General features: G+C 45.4%; 1 protein-coding gene across 1 annotated transcript in view; it reads right to left on the reverse strand.

Annotated features, from left to right (window-relative positions):
- Nucleotides 1-22,916, reverse strand: part of AK6 (adenylate kinase 6) — a 105,914-nt gene that overhangs the window by 70,769 nt on the left and 12,229 nt on the right. Inside the window, exon 2 of the mRNA XM_069627540.1 lies at nt 4,832-4,924. Within this exon, the coding sequence (XP_069483641.1) occupies nt 4,832-4,924 (93 nt within the window). The remainder of the gene's footprint in view (nt 1-4,831; nt 4,925-22,916) is intronic.

The following is a 22,916-nucleotide window of genomic DNA, read 5'->3' on the forward strand; positions in this document are numbered from 1 at the left end:
TACGTTGCTCTCCAGTCAGTGGGCCATTTTTGCATCTCCCTTATATTTTTAAATACAGAACACCTTTACTATAGTGATCACACCAGGTATATTTTCTTTAAAATACAGTAACTATTCTCCAATGCTTGGCTCCACCATCTAATTTTTTCAATGAGGTTTACTCCCTCTGAAGTGGGGGCGCATCATGTCTGCATTTGTGCTGTGAGGAAGTCATGGTATCGAGCAGTAAACACTGAGACAATGGATATAAGTTTCAAAAACCTTTATTTATGAATTTAATTGGGATGGTAGAATTCCTAACTGGCCCTACCTCTACATTGGGAGTAATCTCGACCATTAAACAATAACAAATACGCCCAAGTCTGTCTGGTCAAAATAAAAAGGCCTCTACTAAGAAAACTTGACCTTGCCATCATTCTCAAGATAACAAATGTATTAAGGGAAAACAAAAAGGAAAATGGTGTCTCAATCAAAAAGAAATGCTAGAATGGCTTCAGTACCAATTCCCTTCCCCAGGTTCAACCCCACAGGGTCTAGAGAGTCTCTTAATAATCAAAAGGATGCGTGGATGGCACAGTTCTATCAGTTTTGCACGCTTTGGTTTACTGGTGGTACAGTTCAATCTTTGGCTTTCAACCTCTGGTAGTTCAATCCCTTCCTTAGGCTTCACCTACCTTGCCATCAATACTCAGTCCATATGCTTTCAATTTCTCACAGTTCTGTGCAGGTTTCCCTCTGCCGTGCTCAAGCCCATCTTGTTCTTCGTGGGGGTTCCCTTCCCCACGTTTTATTCAAGTTAACTTTCACTGTCGAAGACTTTTGAAATGGCAAGGAATTTACACAGATCTCTGCAGGACCACTTCGACCTCTCTCAATATTCCTTCAACTCTGAATCCATACTAACTTGCGATACCAATACTTCTTGGTCCTTCTAATTTGTACTCGCTTTAGTGTGCCCTCTTGGCCTGTTCAAAAAGTTCATGTGTAACACCAATACCTCTTTGTTGTTTCCCCCTGCCCCTCAATTCCGCTTGGCCCTTGAAGTTCTTATTCTATGTCTTTTCCAGAGTTCATTTTCAACACTAATACTTCTTGGTATTCTTTTGTGACCAATGCTTCTTGGTACTTTTAGTTTGTATTCTTTCACCTGCCTTACTTCTACCCTCGTGGCAGAAGGCCGTTACCAATGCCTACTCTGCTCCTTCCCAACTCCACCGTTCAACCGGAAGGGTCGCGGGCCGTTTCCCGGTACCCTGAAGGTTTCTTTCCTCCGCTCTGCTTGTCAAACAGTCACGGGTTCCCCGAAAGCTTGGAAATCTTGCCTGGCTTTCTCTCAATCCTTTCAATTGTTGATCAGCCTGTTGGCCTTCCAACTCCCACAGCCTGGTACGCCTAAGCCTCGGAAGGGCGGTTCCTTCTCATACCCAGCCTCACTTAAAGTGTGCCTGCGTGCCATTTTTTATTTGCACAGAGTGCATTAATAAGTGGCAGGTGTACATCATTAGAGCTACGTGCCCGACTCTGCCTGGCCTTATTACAGGGGAGATAATCCTTCTGACCTCATTACTCATCTTCCTTGGTGCAGTACTTTTGTCAAGATGAAGCAGAGAGGCATTATGGGAGTTGTAGCTCCCCCAAAAAAAAAAAATAAAAGGGGATGGGGTTCCATGGGTTGTATATAAAAAAGGGGGGGATACCATGTCTCACCATTGGGTGCTTCTCCCTGACACACAGGTGATCCCCCTCGCATGTCCACCCTCAGGGTCGGGATCCAAAAGCGATGGCATTTCCCTGGGTACCCGAGAATGGGATCCCTGGGGACTAGATTGTCAAACACCCTCTGGTTTTTTTACAGTGCCATTATCAAATGTGTTTACGGACAAATAGGGTGTCTGGATTTTATTGGGCTTTCAGTGGTAAAAAACCTCAATAGAACATCTGGCCAAAGAAGACATTAGGTTCATCTGGATGTATTGTTATAAGTGTATAGAATCGTCTATAGGTCAAACGTAAATCACTTGCTGGTATTTCACATCAAGGGGAACCCCACAATCCATGGAGGTGCCCCTCGATCATGCCAAGCCTACACTGCCATTTAAAAGCATTGCACATTTGCCCACTCTCGTAAGCCCCTCTGTAAGTGAACTTTTTTGGACCTTGTACAGCAACTCCTCATAGTAAAGCAGAGCTGCATCTGCTGTCTCGTTACTCAAGGATTGGTGCATTTAAGTCTGTGCTGCAATCAGTTACATAAGTTAACCTTAGCAAAAGGAATTCTATGTAAACATGCAGATTGTTTTTCGTGCACATACGTATTCATAAAATGGAGATGGATGCAAGGCCAGATACCAATGATATTGCAGACTGCAAGAAAGCCTGCCAGTCAGATTGGACATGTGTGCTAGCCAGAGAGGCAGGCAGTAGATGAGGAGGTAGATGAGGGGGGGGGGGGGGGGAAAGACCCCTCTTGTACCCAGGAAGGGTTAAAGACAACTGCAGTATTTAAAGGTTGAGAGGTAAGGCTTGTGTAAGTGGAGTGGGAATGATAAGTACAATCAAATTTTGCTGTTCCAGTGAGATCAAGGGAGGAGGGTGAGGGGGAGAGAAAAGGGGGTGATGGGGCTAACCTGAAATGAAGGCAACAAAGGTAAAGCGGTTCTGATCAGTTGTGTGAGTCAATGGGATTACCCCCTTGCTCCTGTGCATGTTCCATTGTTGTCGTAGCGCGGACAAGAAATTAAGCAAATTTGCAGGCTTTTGCTAGCGACATTAAGAGGAAGGTCTGGGTGATATCCCTCAAACAGTTATGGGCAGTGGGCAGTGATACAATCACAAAATGTTGCCCATTCAGCTCCTGAGCAAGCCCGTTTAGGTCCAGTTCCCACATCATGCCCATAGAATGTTAATGTGTGGTCACCATTGTGAAGCGGCGGTGATATTGTCTAATGATCTGGGACAATACAAGCGCAAACACATGCCTATAACCATTGGACCACTTAAACGCCCCTTCACTGGCATGAGATGTGTCTAAGCAGTATTCTTTTGGATATGGTTGGGTTTGCCAGGCTAGATATTGAAAGCAGTGAGGTTCTGTTTGATTCGAAAGAGGACGGTTAGAAAAGTGGGGCTACCGAGGAAGAAGATGCATTAAAAAGGCATTTGTAATCAGGAGTATGCGTGAACTGAAGTCTTAAAAAGGCATGGGAGGCAGAGGTCTTTGGTCCAAAGGCTCAATGTTTCACCCATCATAGGAGTGTTCGTGGAATGTACTGCATCTAGAAACCAGACACTCAGGTTTAACTCTGGTTTCTCTTCAGCATTTTCTGGAGTGCAGAGAAACAAAGTCGGTGTTTAGTAAATGTACAAATGTCAACTACGATCCTTAATTATTTTTGTGATTTAAGGTGACCAGACAATGTACACCTTGTCTTGCCTTACCGGTTTTCAGTTACTTGGCATGTCCTTAGGTACATTGGAATTAGACCATCCAACGCCATTATCCCAACCTTCATTCCTTCCTCCTTTTGACTGCATAGTGCACAGAACAAGAAGGTTTAACAAAGGGCAGAGGAGTGCCCCTTTCTTTATGGCACTTTAAACCCAGACTCTTGAGTTGCAGTAATGACAAAGGTCTACTTGCCAGACCTTAAAGAGAATTATGGATGTATCATGGTAATATTATTAAAATGGTTACCTGAGCTTCCCTTAAGTCTGGTGCAAACCATCCAAGGTGCCAGTGTCTGTTGAATTCACAGACCGTTACACTAGTCTCACTGCACACAGATAATCACGCTATGATTGCTGAGGACTCCAAACAAAATACAAAACAAGGAATACAACCTAAGCTTGTATTCTAATGCATATACCTATGCATTCATCTCCTTGGGTAGTACCACCTTAGGACCAGCATTCATAGTACAGCCTGTGCGTATAGCCAAGTCATTAGGTCTCATATGGGTGATGTAATCTTTGTACCCGTCTGCACAGAACAGCCCATGCAATTCTTTCTATCCACGCATGGTTTAGTCATTAAGGTCAATACGGACCCTAGAACCAACATACCCACCAAGCCTTGTGGTCCAAGTACAGCCCATGTGTGCCTCTATACACATGCAGGGCTTAGTCAGTCACCGGACAAAAGAAAAAAAATAAAACTCCCTTCCCACTTAATTGCCAATCATCTAACTGGGAGCTGGAATACGGAGCTGCAAAATCTCAGTCTAGGCATCTGCGAGATGCTGCTGCTTTGTTTACAGAGCAGCTTTATTGCAAACCACAGAACGCAGACGAAAGTCAGTACGCCCGTACGTCCCGTGGCCGCTATCTTGGAAAACACTACAAGAGCGTTTTAAACATTTAAGGGAATACTTGGCCGCCATCTTTACTGTACTGGATGGTCCTATGGGCAGTTGCAAGACAACTGGTGACTAAGGCGGGCGATGGATCCCAACACATTGAAAAGAGTTCGGAGAGGATTCCTTCACAGATTCATTCTGTACGTGAAGGTAGGCCACAAGTGGAAAGCCTGTAAACACAAATTCTGATGCGACTGCTTTGTGCAAATTTTCAACATTACGAGGGTAAAATTAAAATCATTTTGACTATAAATTGACAAAGCATGCATGTGTACATTTTTAGTGAAATAGAATCACTACTTTGCTCAAAATGGCACAGCTGAATTCTGCCCATGTGACTTTCTTTATTTTCCATAACAACCTTTAATAAGAATCAATTTGTCATAGAAGAGCAATTTACTCTCATAGCATTAAAAATGTAGGCATAAAACAAAGGAAAACATATTTTCCAGGGTTGAAGTCTGTGCTCAATGTACCTTCTTTTGCCAGATCGCTGATATTGATGAATGCCAGTCCAGTACGTTCTGCAAGCTCTTTCCCCAAGGTGGTCTTGCCAACACCAGGTGTTCCTGCAAAATAAAGCAAGAATCCAATTATGGAAAACAGAAAATAATTATTGCAGACAACCCAAAGGTTTCCATACTTATATACAGGAATATTCTTAAGTTCTTAAGAAAATCCACATCAGAAATAATGACTGGTTTCATCAAGGGTTTTTATTTTATTTTGTCCGAGCAATAGAAGCAGGTTAATGTTGGCACCTAAAATTAGACATCCAGAATTCTTCCTGTTTTTAATTTTTTTATTGTTGTCTTCAATAGCCCATACACCTTCCGATACAAAAAACACAATAACTATAAGCAATACCAAAATAAAAAATAAACTGTATAAAATCACTGTGTACCTTTTAAGACTGAAGTAAACATTAAAATGTGACTATTTCTAATATCTCATCAATATTAAGCCACGTCTTTGTCAAACTATAGATGGTCAATGCATCATGGCCCTCATGAAATCACTTCCAAATATCACCATTAAAAGTTGTGGATCCTAAACATCTGTAAGACCTGGTTCTTATCTTATTTCAAAGTAAATCCTAAAATGTTTTACTAGTTCCAATAATCTAGTTCCAAAGAGCATGCAATAGCGATGATCCTCTTCTAAACCCAACCAACTACCCATAACTCCAAGCTCATCTGTTAGATTAAATTTTAGCCGTAGATTACCAAGGGTGATCCTATTGTGCAGGAAATCCCATAAATATATTGGTGCACAAGCTTGTTTAGCGACTGGTTAGAAATATTCACCACTGGGATTTAGTGGGAAGGTTCACCCTGTTCTGTTCACAATCGACAGCATAATAGAAAGTGAACTACCGCAGTGACTACCTTACTCCAGTCTCCTAAAGAGGACATTCCGTCCAGCGGGACAGGACCAGAGCACTTTTTAAAAGCATCAAAACTATAGCACATGACCGCAGCCCCGCCTTCCTGAGCTCCGCCCCACGTATCGCCCTACAGTCCTTTTCTATCACCAGGTCTAGGACCATTTAGCAATAAGAGAGGATACTTTTTAGAGGGGATGGCGGGCGTATGGAGGAAAAGGGAACTATGGCCTAGAAGTAAGGTAGTCACTGTGGTGACTAACTGTCATACTCCTACGTTCCGTCCCCTTTCCTCCATACTTGTGGGAGATTCCAGAACACCGACCATAGGGTATTATGGGTGGATGGCAACTTCCCTTATTGGAATAAATTCGTGAGAACTGCATGGCCATGTTGAGCATCAGCTCGGGAGCTCAGATCGAGACAATGTCTCCAAAATGCTGATTCGGAGGCCCACAGAGCTGCTTTGGCAATGGACTCCCATGGGACATACTTATGGAAGGCAACATCGGCCGCTTTGCCTCAGACCAGTTGTGCATTGACGCCTTCTGTTGGTTGAAGGCCTTGCAAGTTGTAGGTCTCCAAAATACATTAAGCTATCCAACGAGAGATGGATGCTTTAGAGGCTGGCTTCCCTTTAGGGTCACCAAACGTGAGTTGTGAGGAGCTTCCAAGATCACTCGTTCTAGAGAGGTAGAACTTCAGAGCCCGTCTGACATCGCGGTTGTGCAGAATTCCCTCAGCTCCAGAGACCAGGTTCTGGAAGAACTAGCAACTTGTCCAAATGGAATTCGGAGACCACTTTAGGAAGAAAAGCACTAGTACAAAGCACAACCTTATCCTTATGAAAAGTTAGGAACGAGTGTTCCACCGAAAGAGCTTCAAGCTCGCTTACTCGCATTGCAGATGTTACCGCAATCAGAAAAGCCACCTTCCAAGAAAGGTATGGTAGTGGACATAGGCTCAAAAGGTTTAAGGCAAAGCGGCAAGGAACACATTCAGATCCCATTTGGGGATGAGGGGTTCTAACAGGCAAGAAGAGATGAAGACCCACAAAGTGTCTCTTGAGGACTGGATTAGTCAGTGAAAAAGAGCAACTGTCAGCAGACAGGTAAGCTGCAATGGAGGACAAGTCCTGCAAGAGCAGCCATGTATGCCAGGTGTGATATGTAGGACAAAACAGTGTTGATAGAGGCATGCCTGGGGTCAAGCTCCTTGGCTAGACACCAGTGACAAAAACAGAGCCACTTGCTCCTGTAGAGGGCTTCCGTGCTGCTTGTATTACACACATGTTGTCCTCCGAGATTAAACTGCGCCACGATCGGAACTCCGGCACCGGCCACCAAGCTGAGCGACTGTGGGGAGGGGTGCCACAATTGATTGCCCTGGTGAAGGTGGTCAGGAATCTGCGGCAGCGTGATCGGGGAGGTCATCGACAGGTGCTGCAGGCCCAAAAAACAGAATCAGACTGGCCACCAAGGGGTTATGTAGAGGAGAGTGCAGTTGGAAGCGCTCGCGAGTTTCCAAAGTGACTGATGTATCAGTGGTAAAGGAGAGAAAGCATAAGCTCTCATGTTGTCCCACAGTATCTCAAGGGCGTCCAAGGATGACGCTCCGTGCACGTCCCTGGAAGCATAAAGAGGACGTTTCCTGTTTGATGATATCGCAAAGAGGTCCACCACTGGAGAGCCCCATTGCTGGAAGAACTCTGTTCATCTAGCATTCGTAACTGGCCGCAGACTGGCGGCTGAGAGAGTATTCGGTCACATTGATGTGGCCTGGAATATGCACAGCTTGGAGCCAGACATTGTGCTGGATAGCAAGATGTACCAGAAGAGGGGACTTGGTGCCCATGTTTGTTGATGTAAAACATTGCTACAGTAATGTCGGAACGTATTCGAACCAAATTGTTGGTGATCGAGGGTTGAAAGGCCTCAAGCTCCAGAAAAACTGCCAGGAGCTCCAGGTTATTGATATGAAAGCGCTTGTCCCGAGGCGTCTACACATTGTAAAACTCAGTGACGCATTGTCACGCCCCACCCCAGAAGTGAGGAGTCTGTAGTAACCGTTACTTGTGGGCAGGGTTCCTCGAAGGAGGTCCCCACTGAAAGGTTACTGGCGGATGACCACCATTGAAGATCCGTGTTACGACCTTAAGCTGAGGTCAACGGGTGAAAGGATAAGCTGGATGCCAGGAGATCTTCATTAGGTTACTTTAATCAGGTGTTACATCAGGAGATTCAGTTACAGGATCAGATCACAGGATCACCATGAACCCTGTACAAACGCTTTACTCCTTTTATACACCCCTGCCACAGGTGAATCATGGGACTGCCATTCCCATGCACTAACTTTCCACATTGGGACTGGCACAAGGTTCTGCCGCGGTAAACCGAGAAAGCCAACTAACTTCCTAAACAATAACCCAGGAAGATCTAAACAACAGGACAACTCTATCACACATACTCGCCAAACAACCTCAAACTCATCCACACCACAGTCACACAAGGACCACTATGCACGGAGGAATTCCAATCCCAAAGAACCCAAAACACAGATCCCAGTTTGCGGCTGTTCCAAACGGAGCCAACAGCAGTCGGGCCTCAACCCAACACAACGACGACAGAGAAGACCTCCGGCAACTAGATGGAAAAGTGTTACACTTGCCCTAGAGTCACAGATAAGTACCACAGAATGCGACACTCCCTGCGATTCACATTAATCAAAAGAAAAAACCTATCCAAGCCATCTCACTACTTGGATGCGGTATACCACTTGGTAACCTTGGGGGTCACACCACACACCATAATACACACCCATCAGACAACTGTCTCCTGCAACGGTTGTGATGACCGTTGGGCTGAGGAGCTCTACATGGTCGGATTCCATCTCCAGAATGACGTTATCCATGCCCCTGCGGGTGATCGGCAGGAATGTTGAAGGCCAACAGAATAATACGTGGATGGAGCGTTCAACTGCTAATCTGGGATGCTGTGATTGCTTCAAGCTGATGTGATTTTAGAGTAGGGCACCCAGCTACGTCCCCCTGCGTGACCAGGAAAGAAGGGTGCCAGCTGCTGGTCTGAGTTTCCTTCGGACGCGTGAACTGCGCAGCCCATAGTTCGAAAAAGGTGAAGGGGTGTGCGGTTGGGGTAGGGAAGTGCTCATGGAGTAAGCCCCTTGAATTAAGTAAAGGGGTTACGAGCAACAGAGAAGTAATGTTAGCATGCTACCGATGTTTTTCCTGGAGCCAAGGAGATGAGGCTTGTTTAAATGGACGCAATACTGAACTTTGCCTGCAATGTGTTATATTAGGTTTGACAAACGGTGCCGTCACTGTCGTTTTTATTTCTATTTTTGATCCGCACAGCGCGGCTTTGCTGTGATCAGGGGCTATGACAAATAAGACGTTATTCAGCTCTGCTGGTGAAAGGTTATTTCCATGTTTGGCCTTGTGGTGTTAGATGGTATTGTGAATGAAGTTGATAGTTGGTAGTGTGGCAGCGGTTCATGTGGGAGGGCGAGTGAGCACAGCGGCAGGGTGGGAGTGTTCAGCACTTTCCAGAATTGCGGTTTTGAGATTTTCCAGGATTTAAAGTACAATGTGTCAACGCAGAGGTTAGGCTTCATTTATGTGATGATGTTGCGAGGAATTACAAGTGGAGAAGTTGATGCGTAGTGGTGCAGGTGTGAGCAGTACTGGAAGGGAATGTGATGTGCATTTCTGGTGTTGGGTGAAGCTGAATTGACATATTTAGTTTTAACGATTTTTGAGGATTTGTAGGCATTAAAGTTGTTACCGAAGAACAATATGGACTTTAGGAAACAGACTTTTAGCTTTAACAGGTGGTGGTGAGGTTAACATGCTAGAACAACATTTCGAGGATTGTTTTACGTTGCATCCAGGAAGCGACATTGAGTTTTAGGGTCATTTAAAAAGCAGGAAGTTTCAAGACATCCGGGTATGGGTGTGTGATGCCCATTCATGTGAAGTGGATGATTAGTTAGTTTGTATTGTGGTGCATGAGCTGCATTGGTAGATACTATTTATGCATGGGTTGAAGCTAACCGATTGATGGTGTGGATGTAGTGTGTGATGAGTTAGTATGCAGTGAGCTGTATTGTTAGGTATGGTTTTGCATGGGTCCAGGGTAACCCATTGATGGTGTAGAGGCATGCAAGTCCATGTCTATGAGCTTTAGCATGGTTGGAGGTAACCCATTTATGTTGTAAGGACGCGATATGTTTTGCCTTATCTATTGTAGCTTGGGTTTAGAGGTAGTTGAATGTTTAGGAATGGGTGTGTGGCAGGACGCTGCCTGCATGCCGTTCGTGGCACGAGAGTGGTGGAGACGCCCTAATTTCTTGTTGTCCCAACCACTCCACATGAATAACACTTCCCACAGAAGCCACGGAAAAACAATTCTATGTATAACAGCTCCGTCCCGTGAAAGCGTTGATATTCAAATAGTGCCGCTCCCGACACTGCTGTACAGACAAGAACTGCCTTATAGGTCAGCAGGGCAAACGCTTTACTGCTCTCCACGTCCTTGGGTACTTGGCAAACAACCTCACACTGCTTTGCCCCTGGATGATGACCAAAGCAAACTGTATACTGTAAATTACACAGACTATGGGGGGGGAACTACCTTATCAGGCACCCTTACAAATCCTTTGTGCCTGCTGGAAAGGTCTCTGGCCCGTTTTCATTTACTTGGAATAACCCCTGGTTCCCCAATGGGTGCAGGGTGCGCATCCCTCTACTCTTCTCTCTGGAAGCCATACAGGCACCCTCCTTGCCCCCTGGGTGGTGGGACTGATCATCATTGGGGGGGGGGGGGGGGGGGGGGGCAGTGGGCTCCCTCTGTCTCAGGTGATCATGCGCTGCACCCCCCGCAGCAGTTTCCCTTCTGCTTTCTCTGGCCCCAAACACACAGGCACTTTCTTCAGCAGCCTCTTCTCTTGGGTTCCTCAAGACCAACTCGTTGCCAAATTATGTTAGGACCTCAAGCTGAGGTCAATGGGTGAAAGGATACGCTGGCATAGGTTACCTTAATCGGGTGTTACATCAGGAGATTCAGTTACAGGATCAGATCACAGAATCAGAGGGGAGACCACTGGCTCCCACCACCCAGGCTACATCATGTCAACTGTCCTGGGTGGTACACTCAACACACAGCATTTCACTCAATCATACCCAAACGTTCCATTTGTGACATCATACCTCAAGCACTCAGCATGCATGCAGACAGATGGCTAACAAGGCAGAAGGTGACAATCCTAACAATCTGCCGTCATGCAGGACGGGACTGGAATCATCTTGGAATCCAGGTCCGTGGAATGGGACCAGCAGCTCCAAAGAGCAAGCCGAGTCTCATTTTCAGGTGTGCCAGAGGTAGAGCTAACACACGAGGCCAGAAGTCTCTGGAACCACCAGGCCGACATATGTGGAGGACTGCAGAAAAAGCTGGCACGTGGTCGACAGGTCTGTAATCCGGTCCTCCATCAGAAGACTGATACTGACTGTGTCCCAACGGAAATCCAGAAAGATCAGGTCGAGAGAGAGTGAGAGGTTTTCCGCCAGTTCACCGACAGCCCGAGCCGTAACAAGAGCTGAAGAAGTGACTGAAGATTGGTCGCAGAGACTTGTGGGCTAGGACTGCCTTCAAATATGGATAGACATGAACACCTTGTAGTCTGAGGAACGCAGCAATGGCAAGTCATCTCCGTAAAGACACGCGGTAGCGAGATGAGACCAAACAGAAGCACATGATACTCTAAGTGGTCCATTACCATGGAGAACCGCAGATATTTTTGATGCGGGCACCAGATCAGAATATGCAAGTATGCCTTATGAAGATCCACCACACTGAGCCAATCGTCCCTCCGGAGAGAGGACTTTGTCCAGCACGACAATCATCTTGAATCTCTCTTGGGGTAGGAAGAGATTAAACTTGGGATAGGTAGAGGATAGTGTGCAGGCCAGCCTGGTTGTGTTTGGGCACTGAACAGACGGAAGTAAAACCCCTACCCTTGTTCCCTGAGGGGGAACAGGTTCCACTGCTCTGAGGACCAGAAGCTTCAGAACCTCGGCTCTGAGGGAGGGTGACCCAGTCTGCTGGAGAGGAGGGAGGGGCAAGCAACAGCCCGCCCGAGCGAGCGACTGACAAAACCCATCGATGAAAGCCTGCCACGCCTCCAAAGGAGACGAAATCCATCCTCCCACTGGAGTCTTGTGCAACAGTTTGAAAATATAATTTTGCTGATTTATTGGCTGAGAGACCACCCATTGCTGCGGAGGAGGCTGCTGGGCGAGAGAAAAACCGGCCACCCTGCCGTTGCTGAGCATTAATGCGGAGTCCATGGTGGCCCTGAAACCCTCTGAAGGCAGGGGGTGGGGGAAGAGGAGGGAAGAAGAGGAGGCAGAGGCGGCCCCACTGGAAGAGGTGGACGAAGTGGCGTTACAGGAATCAGCATAGGAACTGCTGGAACAGAGGCCGGTTCAGGCGACTCAGGATAAATTTCCTTAAATAAAACCTTAAAGTATGCCTGCATGGGTGTAGAATGCATAAGCGTCAAACTTCCCAAGTTTGCTGGAGTGGGCAGAGGCCACTCGGAAGGGGCATACCCCCATGAATGCAGAGAGGATGGTTGCCAGAATGGTCCTCCACCAGCTGGATCCACATAGATAAAAGGCGCGGACGCAGGAGGGAGCGAGACTTTATGCAACAGCGGAGCCCGAGCACGCCCATCCATTGGACGGCGCAACAGGTTCTTACTGGCCACGAAACGTGGAAAAGGCTGCTCTGCCACAAAAACAGGCCCCACCCGTGGTGAACGTTGGTGTAAGTGGTAGTCAAAATGGCTGCCGTGGACTAACGTGGTGGGACCGCCATTTTGTCAACGCCTGAAGTGAACTACGTCACAAAGTAAGGCAGTGGTGACTGCAGGAGAATCAGCAATCTTATGTGCCATCTTAGCCTTGTGACCAGGAACCTTAGCAGAGCTGGGGTGTTTCTGGGACACCTTAGGGCCTGCTGGTAAGTTAGCTCCGAAAAGGTGAGCCTAGTAGGATTGGTACCACCACAAGTCTGCATGTGGGGAGGCTTGGAGTGTCACCCTGAAGCCAGGGCCTTCGCAGAGGGCCCCTCAATCTTGTCTGTTTTAGAAATGGCCCCAAGAAGGGGAACCTCAGTACTTATAGTCACCTTGATAGGGACCTCGAGCTGAGACACGGTACACTTCGTTCCAAGAGTGGAAACCTGGGGTCTGACCCCGGTGAAAAAGGCACCAGAAGAACTGGGCCGAAAGCCCCAAATAGGGGGTTACAGGGGTCCTTGGAGGATGCTCTGGTGTGCCTGTTACATCACTTGCGGGACACCTCGGGGATATCCCTGGTAATAGAGATGCTTGAGCACCTCCAGCCCCAGAAGACCCTGGGAAGGAGTCCCACGGCCGGGGTGCCCTGAAAAGGAATGAACTTACCGGCCGTCTCCTTTTTTCAATCAATGAAGAGCTGTAAGTGAGGAGGAACACGTTGAAACACTTGCTCTCACCTGCAGCCGGCGGAGTGCCCGGACGGAAAGGGAGTCGCAGTAGAAGCACGCGTCCCAACAGTGTTACGGGCCTAGGCACTTCAGGCAAAGAGTGGGTATCCGACCTTCCAAAGCGACGTTCGCAGGATGAACAGGACACAAATCCCAGATGCTCCTGCATAGACAGAAGAGATGACCGTAGAACTGGAGCAGGCATGAAGGGCAAGCAAAGAAGGAAAAACACAAAACAAACTAAAATAAAAAATAATGATAAAATAAAAGGATTCCCTGTGACGGAATGTCCCACAAGTATGGAGGAAAGGGGACGGGACATGGGAGTATGATTTAATGTCTTGCTTAAATTGTGGGTATGGGCAGCCAAAGGGGTAGACGGAGGAGCATGCACCACTTACGTCCTTCATCCACTAGTAACCAGAGAAGATTTTCCAAAGCCAATAACAAATGGATGCAGCGAGTTGAATTATATGAAGTAGAGAAGTAACAATGCTATTAATTAGCTTCCAGTATAACTTGCAGGTCTTAATAGAAAGCAATGCTCAATAGTCCAGATTTTGAGTAAATCTACTCTATCGGGGGTAGATCTGGGGCAGTTGGTTATTGCCTTAAGGCACAACCCCTCAAGCTTCATCAGTTTTGAAAATGATTCCAAGTTCAGCACCATATAGTAAAGTCGATCTAATTTGAGCAATAGAGCTGTATCCTGCAGTCAATGGAATAACCCCTTTGTTTGAGCAAATCGGAGGACCCACCCGCCCATCCCCATTAGCTGTCGCACCTTGATGTCCGTACGTTACACCTGCAGAGCCTAAACCAGCTTGCTGTCAATGACAACCAAGATATGGTGGTAACAATGTCGAGGGGGGGGGCAAGGGGGAAATTTTGCGACAAAACCCACTTGTAGCTATACTTTTAAACGTTAAAAACAATATTTTACTGGTATTTTTATAGTCGGCCCATTGTACTTTGCATAGTTTGAAAGTGAATCAAGTTAAAGTTGCAGCCCTTTTTTAGTGCAATGGCGCAAAGCTACATCGTCGGCTTAACAGCCACTGTATGCAATGTCTACCCAACTAGGAGCAAATAGGCACTTGCAGCAGAAAGCTTGAGGAAGGTCATACAGGTAGAGATTGAATAAAGTGGGCACTAGAATGCACCCTTCTTTAAGACCGGCTGACGTGGGCAAGGTGTGTGTAAATAAGTCCATAGATAAAATACGTACGTTGACTCTAGTCAAAGTGTTCAACAGCACAATCATGCAAGGAAGTGTTAGGCAGAAACCTGTGCAGTTCCCTCTGGGACCACTGCAAAAGATTTAGGACTACAGGTGTTTGGCAGTAAACCCACTTGGTAGCAGTTTGTATCACACAGATTCACTTGGTAGCTGTGGCTGAGCAGTCAGACTTCCCTCAAGAAGGGTTAGGCGGTATACATAGTATTCACAATAGGTCAAGAGAACACAGTAGAGCAAGTAAACACTGACCAGGGCTTGGTGTAAAAGAGATATAATTATTTATTTAAAACCACATCTAGAAAAAAACACACAGGCACTAATAGTAAGCAATTCAAAAACACGGTCACTAAAAGATATACACTCCCTTAAAAGAATATTAGGCAAGTCTTAAGTAAAGACCCACTTATTTTCAGACAGCAGTGAGCGCTTAACATAGATGGCACTCTAATAATTCGCTTTAAAAAGGGAGAGAAAAGCAGAGAATAAATTGAAACAGATCCCAACACTTTTTCACGAACACACAAGAGAGAAAGGCAAAGTAGCACTGTGAATTCAGAGTCAATAGGCTGGATCCGCTTTAAGAGGATCAAAACGAAATGTGTCCAAGGTCACACGGTTGCAGTGCACAGAAGTCTTGTAACGGTTCAAAAAGGAGTTGGACCAAGGAAAGGGACCAGTTAGAGGGTCAAGGCGGCCAGCCCAGTCCAGAAGGTTAAGGAGTTATTACCTTGTTGCAATCTTTAGAAAGGGAGGCCTGATGGACACGGTACCTTAAAGTGGTGAGAACGCTCCAGCAGGGGCAGTTCTTCCTGGCAGCGGATGCAAGTCGGTGCTTCGTCCGGGGGAAGAGAGGCTCTCGTCGTGGAGGAAGACAGGAGTCTGTTGCACTGCCAGGGAAGAAACCAGCCGCGGAGTTTCTCAGGTACAAGGAGCGGTCCAGTGATTGGCGGTTCAGTGGTGAGTGGCTATCCGGCTGCCAGGGTGCTTGGCACGGGCAGTTTGACCACAAACCGGGCTGGGGTGCGAAGAAAGAAAGGTAAACTGGTTGTGCCCACCAGTCAGGGGAAGAAGCCTCTCCAGCCGGGAGATCTTCTCTGTCGTCGGGAAGTGGCGAGTTGGTTCTGAATCAAATGAATTGAATCCTCCCCGTTTCTCGCGTTTGGAATAAAGAATGCTCTTTTACATTGGATGTCATTACTGCATTCTTTCTAAAATTTTATCATCATTTGAAGTTCATTGGAATATATATCTAATTTATTTTGAAAAAAGTCAATTTCAAGGAGTCATACTGACATTAACATAAGGTGTGCAAGGGACGGGAGGGTTCAGTTTTTGGATCCTCGCTTCTCTCCTTTTTGTACCTTTAGTAACCCTGTGCCAGGGATACATTTCCTCCCCTGCACCCTAAAATACTCTCAACTACTGACAAACTGTTATATGAATCAATGTTTCTAGAAATTTAGTGTGTGCACCTTCCACTCTCCTCCTTGTTATTTTTTCCACTATACTCTAGTGTGGCACCAAATGAAGGTAGCACCCATCTCTCTAATTACTTGTCTGATATGTCTTTCACGAATTAATGATATTACTGACAAACGCGCTACCACATTAGCTTTTGATGCATCTGAAGCTAAACGTATCCTATCCCTCATTAAAGATACAGAACAATCATTACAATGCAGAGCTAACCCAGAGAGACTAGTCTTCCAGTTGGAAAAATTAATTCGACGAGAAATTGCACAAAAACTGCATGCAACAACACTGGTTGAGTATTACAAAACGCAGAAAATACCCCGAGGACTAAGAGTATCTACGCCCTACTCTATGCAGTGAAAGTAAATCCTTCGTAGAAAAATGGGACCAAATCCGAAATAAATGTTCACTGGATCTCATACTCTTGACCATCGAAGAATTGTCTAAATCTCTCACATCCATTGATGCAGAAATCACCACCTTGAAATCTCAGCTAAGTGAATTTAAATCAGCTGAAGAACTTTCTACCCTACTTATCGATATCAATTCAAAACTTACAGGTTATAAACAGGACATTGAACAAAGGAAATTTAAAAGAGACACCTTCGACTACCTTAACGACATTGTCTACACATGGCAAGAATTTTACCACCACCGTGATCCACAACGCAAATCTCGTTTCCAGAATAAAGCAAACTCTGGCAGTGACAGCAGTACCAGTAGCATTGGGGACCCAATTCAACCTGAAGGAGGATGCCCCTCTAGCAAAGAAACGGTTATTCCCAACACAGATCCTACAGAACGACCTACCACCAACCCAACAACTCCAGTGACACCACCTAGCCCTGGAACATTGAGTGGTGCTTTTTTAGGACTAAGAGACAAACAAAAAGAAAAACGAGGAGAGGCAAAAGGCCAAAACAAAAGAAAAAAAAAAAAAAAAAAACGAAAATTTAGTTGTGAACCTATCCTGTAAAAACCTTACTAGTGGACAATTGGACATGCTTAACCGAGGACTATCATTTGTGTCCACTAGCAACACTACGCTTTTTGAAGAAAAAATATGTTTTCATAGGTTATTGCGAAAACTGAGGCTCAAATTGTTTGTTAAGTCCGACATGGACTTAACATGCCGGAAAACAAAAGAGTTCTTTTGACCCATTCACACAAAATTCTATGCTTAACCTATTTCAAAAAACGGTTTTGAAGGATCTTGAAAGGATTAACTACCAAAAGAATACACCAAGTAATGCGAAACGGTGTCAATTGGAACATATTGAAACACTGGCCAAAGATGAAGAACTGACCATCAAACCCGCAGATAAAGGGAGTACACGACTAAATGCCTCACACTGCTAGATGATACCAACACTTACTCCAAGCTAGATGGTGACCCTATCAACACAATCAAGATCCTCATTAAGAAGATCATTGAAGCATTAGATCAAGACATGATCGATGTCAAGACGAGTGAATTTTTACAATGTACATCTGTGATGAAGTGGGGAAAGAAGAAGATCAGAGCACAAGCCAGAGCCAATTAGACAACGGTTCACTCAGACCTGACGACTGAATGCTATTATGATGTCATCATGACTCTAGAGGGGAGGGTTTATGAAGTAAGACATGTACATGCTCCAATGAGAAGTGAAAGAATGCCTTATGAGGTCCGTCCCTCTGACTGATGGAATGTTCTCCGTTTTCTTTTCTATCTTTGTGTGTGGGGAAAAACAAACAGCCGTTGGAGGAGGAATAGGAGGAAGTTCCCCAGGAAGGCAAGCCCGTATACGAGTGGGCATGTTAGCAGAGGAAGTTAGCCGGAAAATTACGTTGTTGTATATGCTCCCGTTGAGCGCCGAGGTTAAAGAGTTAATCGTGCCAGAGGCCCGAAAGACTTTGAAATAGTTTCGGAACTGGATGAGAGTTCCGAGGTTGGGGCCGTGGATGCTCTGCTACGAACGGAGAGCGAGTGAAACTGAAGGCCAGCGAGATAGTGTTGTGTGGCCTTGGTAGACGAGCCGCAGAGGACTCGCTCACTGCATCAGCCCCGCCGTTGTGAGGGAGGAGTCTGCCGACGACCGACAGAGACTCCGTGGACAGTTGCTAGAGCGCGTCTCCGGAAGCAAGGGAGAGCCGCAGCTGATCTGGCGATCGAGGGCGGGGCCTGACACCGACACGGATGGCAGCTGAAGGTGAATCCGAGCAGAGATACAGAGGTACGTCGGCGAGGCAAGAATAGAAGGCGAGAGTGAAAAGTGAAATATACGCTCAGATAGACAGAAGGGGCGAATGATACTGCTTAACCAGCATAACGCTTAACAAGTGAACTGATATAAAGGCGATGGAACATAACTGATGCCCTAAGCTACAAACTAACGTTATCCTAAAAGGGCATAAGGGCGAAGAAACCCAATGAGACGTTAATACATGTGAAGCGGGGGAACCTGCCCAATTCCAGTTTCGCTATGCATTAAGACTCATACGCACGCCTGTCTCTGAGAAGGGGATTACGAGCAGGGAAGAGAAGAAACTCTTGACAGGAACCTTTCCCTGCATATAAAGGATAAGGCATTGCAACAGACTATGGATATTTGAGAAAGGATTAGCAAGCTTGTTTAGAGGTTGGGGCCTTTGCACCTCCTGCTATATACCAAATCCTCAATTCCTGATAAGGAGAATAAAGTTGACTTCGGTTCCACATAACTTGTGTTCAGAGTGGTCATTTCCCGCTTGACTCGTTACGGATGAGTGTGGGGTGCGGATGAATGTGGAGGGCGGATGAGTGTATAGAAAGCGTTTGAGTATACAAAGCGGATGAGTACGTAGGCAGACAGGAGTTCATGCGCTGGGTAGACTGGAATGCATGCACAAGAAAGACAGGAGTGCACACTTATGGAACACATGAGAGCATGCGTGAGGCACACTGGAGAAGAATAGGTCAAGCAAGCATGAATGTGTAGTACAATCCCGAACGCCTGAAATGAACAAAATGAATAGAACGGACCTGCCCGCTCGGAACTGCGTGACATACATAATATGTTTTGGAATGCAGTGAACATTTGAAAGAGTACTTATCATAACACACCTCACACCTACTCTCTCCCTTACATCACCACTCAACTAGAACACAGAGATACTATGACACCATTCGGTATAACTGTTCTCATATCTACATCTCCCGCTCACTCCACAACACTCTAAGTAAACACTGCTGGTTTCACACCCCCCAGCCAGGCGTTCTCCTCAGGCCTAACGCAGCCACATTCGTCCTGGATAAAGCCAGCCAGAGCGAACACATACTCCTGATCTCTCAACCACCACACCTACCGCTAAGAAGCAGCTACCACCTGAATTCCGCATCAGCTGCACACATACCTGGTGCACACACGCACTTTTGACTCTCTCTTCTCTCTCTACTGACCCGAACTTCGGTTCCCGAGGGCGTTCAACCTACCAGCGCCTTCAGACCATACCAATGGTATATAAGGCGCTATATAAATGCAAAATAACATAACATAACATAATCCAATCACTCCCGTATTCTACGGCCTTCCCAAAATTCATAAGGACCCCACCAACCCCCCACTGCGACCGATAGTAGCGGGCACTAATAGCATTTTTGAGCCTCTAGTGATCTACGTGGACAAATCCCTTCAGAAATTGGTACAGGAGACCCCTACTTACCTTAGAGACACAACGGACTTTCTGAATTGTATCAATGACATCACAACTCTAAGCACAGAGTGTATTATCTTCAGTATGGATGTGTGTAGTTTATATACATCCATCCCCCACACCGAAGGCCTCGAAGCAGTTCAATGGCTCATCTCCAATGGCAATAACAGCATGTCCAATAACGATTTGGTTCTAAAATGTCTTGAAACCATACTCTTTAACAGTTATTTCAGATTTAAAGGGAAATACTACCTTCAAACTACTGGTACCTCCATGGGCTCATCATTGGCCCCAGTTTACGCAAACACATTCATGTACAGGTTTGAACATCAACATGTACTGGACCACCCAGAATGGTCCTACAAGATACATCTGGTGTGGGACACGCGAAGAATTGGACACTTTCCTCACCTATATGAGCTCTATCCACAACACCATTAAATTCACAATGGAAATCGGTGAACCCCGCCTACACTTTTTGGATGTAGACATGGAAATTAAAGAACACCGAATATGGACCACGGTCTACCATAAACCCACTGATGCGAATAACCTATTACACTTTACAAGTCATCATCCCAAATCCATGCTTAAGAGTCTACCATATAGTCAAGTCTTGAGACTAAAACGGATAATTTCGGACCCAGCAGGTCTGGACACAGAGAGCAACACCCTATTGGAAAAATGTTCAGCCAGAGGCTATCCTAACACCATCCTAGAGGAAGCCAAAGAAAGATCTGGACTCATCAATAAAGAATAACTACTGGTACCCAAAAACAAAACAAAGGATACACCATTACTGCATATTAGCAAGTACTCAAGACAGAGCTTCCAGATAAGTAAATCCATCAGGAAACATTGGAGTATTCTCCACAACGAACAGACACTGAAAGAACTCTTTCCTAAAGCACCTATGATGGCCTTCTGACGTGGTAGGAACCTGAGGGACACTCTGGTGAGAGCAGAAATACCACCTAAAGACAAACAGATGGTCCTACAAACTAATAAAATCGGCACTTTCCCTTGTCTATGCTGTACTCATTGTAACAACGTCATAAAAGGTGAAAAAATTGTTCACCCATATACTGGGAAGAACATTAAACTACGCCACCTGCATGTCATCCAGGGTCATTTATGCGATCAAATGTCCCTGTGGCAAACTATATGTGGGTCAAACCCCAAGACCTGTCAAAGAACGCCTTACGGAACACAAATCCAATATTAGATGTAAAAACATCAAATCCCCCCTCTCCAGACATTTCATGGAGAATAACCACACAATTGCACAATTAAAATTTCAAATCCTTGAAGTTGTAAAAAAACCCTACAGGGAAGGGGACTATGCATCGATGCCCTCACATAGAGAAAAATATTGGATACACACACTGAACACATTACTGTCTAAGGGGCTTAATGACGAATTCTCTCTAAAATGTTTTATCCGACTTGTTGCTAGATTGTGTCTCTTTAAACGCTAGCTCTGCCTGCACTCAGATCTCTGTGCATTGTCTTTTTAAACCTAATTGTCACCTTAAGTAAGATGTTTTTTCATGTATCATTATACGATCACATTCCCTCCCTAGACACTTGGGCCATTTTGGACCGCTCTCCCAATTTATAACTGCTACTAGTAGCGAATTCTGTGCTACCTTAAGAATATTTGTCTGTTTCACGCACAATGTAAATCCAGAGTCACCATATCGGAACTTAAATGGCCAATTTCTTTTCCGCTTGGATACAGTCTTTTCTGAATCTAAACCATTGTAAGTAGCTCACACATTCAACATGATTCAATTCTACTTTGGACATCTTTCCACCTTCTAAGATGGCCGCTGCTTTCTAGCGTGTGCCCAACTTGCGATCTTACTCATATTTATCACTTTAGTCCGTTCTCTATTACTACGCATGCCTTCCTTGCTTCACGGACCAACGCTGCAGCGAGGGGCTTGTGTATCTGTACGAGCGTCCCGCGCATAGCAACAGTCTCTGGGGACATCCTCCCAGCTGGAGGGGACTTGTACGAGCTACTCCATAGCACACTATTCATCGGCCGATGTTACAACTATCACAAGACCTAAGTAAGTTATTAGAAATACGAGGCGTTTTTCGCCGTGCCTCTTCAGCTTTGCATACTTACGTGTCACTTTGACACCAACTTTGAGGGGCCGCTGTTTTTCTCTATAGACCCAGCGAGCCCCATGTGGATTATATTGGAATCCTTAGACTGCGTGCCACGCAAGCACCGCTTTGATGTAATAGTTGGTCCTACCTTGAACACATTGGGCATCCCGCAGTGGTGAGTAGTTGCCCGTTCATTGTTCCACTCACCATATCTGCCGCTTTTGGCATTTAACACTTATAGTTGCACGCACTAATTTTCTTTTAGAGTGCACAAGATTCCGCTGTTCTCTGCTGGATGAACTATGTTGGAATTCAACTCAGAATTTCTTTCCTGCTCATATTTAGCGGCTTTCCACATGCACTGAATTACAGGTCCTCAGTAAAACTTGGTAAGCTATTCATTTATAATTATTCCGTAGTTGACCTATGCCGATGTAATTCATAATGCATTTCTAATTTATCATTAGAAAAATGGCCATTCTTTGTCCCGATAGTTTGTGGCTCTGGATACTATTTACAGGTGCTGGTCATGTTGACCCATTTCATTTATTTTACCCTTGCTTCCTTAAACAATGCATTACGACGACTTAATTGTTTATTTGTTCTTGGGATCATGTTATTTGTTTAACGCTGAACATTAAATGCATGTAGCGGTTATGTGGAGAGTTTACAAATAGCCGATTATACATATTTCTTTATTTACAGTGTTTAATTCATTATTCTGGGCTCTTGATGACGAGAATTAACTTCTCGAAACGCGTCAGCCACAATCAAATGAATTGAATCCTCTTCGTTTGGAATAAAGAATCCTGTTTTACATTGGATGTCATTACTGCATTCTTTCTAAAATGTTATTATCATTTGAAGTTCATTGGAATATATATTCAATTTATTTTGATAAAGGTCCATTTCAAGGCATCATACTGACGTTAACATAAGGTGTGCAAGGGACGGGAGGGTTCCGTTTTTGGATCCTCGTTCCTCTCCTTTTTGATTCTTAGAATTGTAGTCATCATTCATGGGTTTGGGGGAGGGGCTCCACAAATTCAAGTGATGGAACAGTGGCAATAGGACTGCCACAATTGGTTGCTGGAATGGAATTGGATGTATCCACTTCACAA

This window comes from Ambystoma mexicanum, chromosome 6p, assembly GCF_040938575.1.
Source record: "Ambystoma mexicanum isolate Mex_15411 chromosome 6p, UKY_AmexF1_1, whole genome shotgun sequence".
NCBI lineage: Eukaryota > Metazoa > Chordata > Amphibia > Caudata > Ambystomatidae > Ambystoma > Ambystoma mexicanum.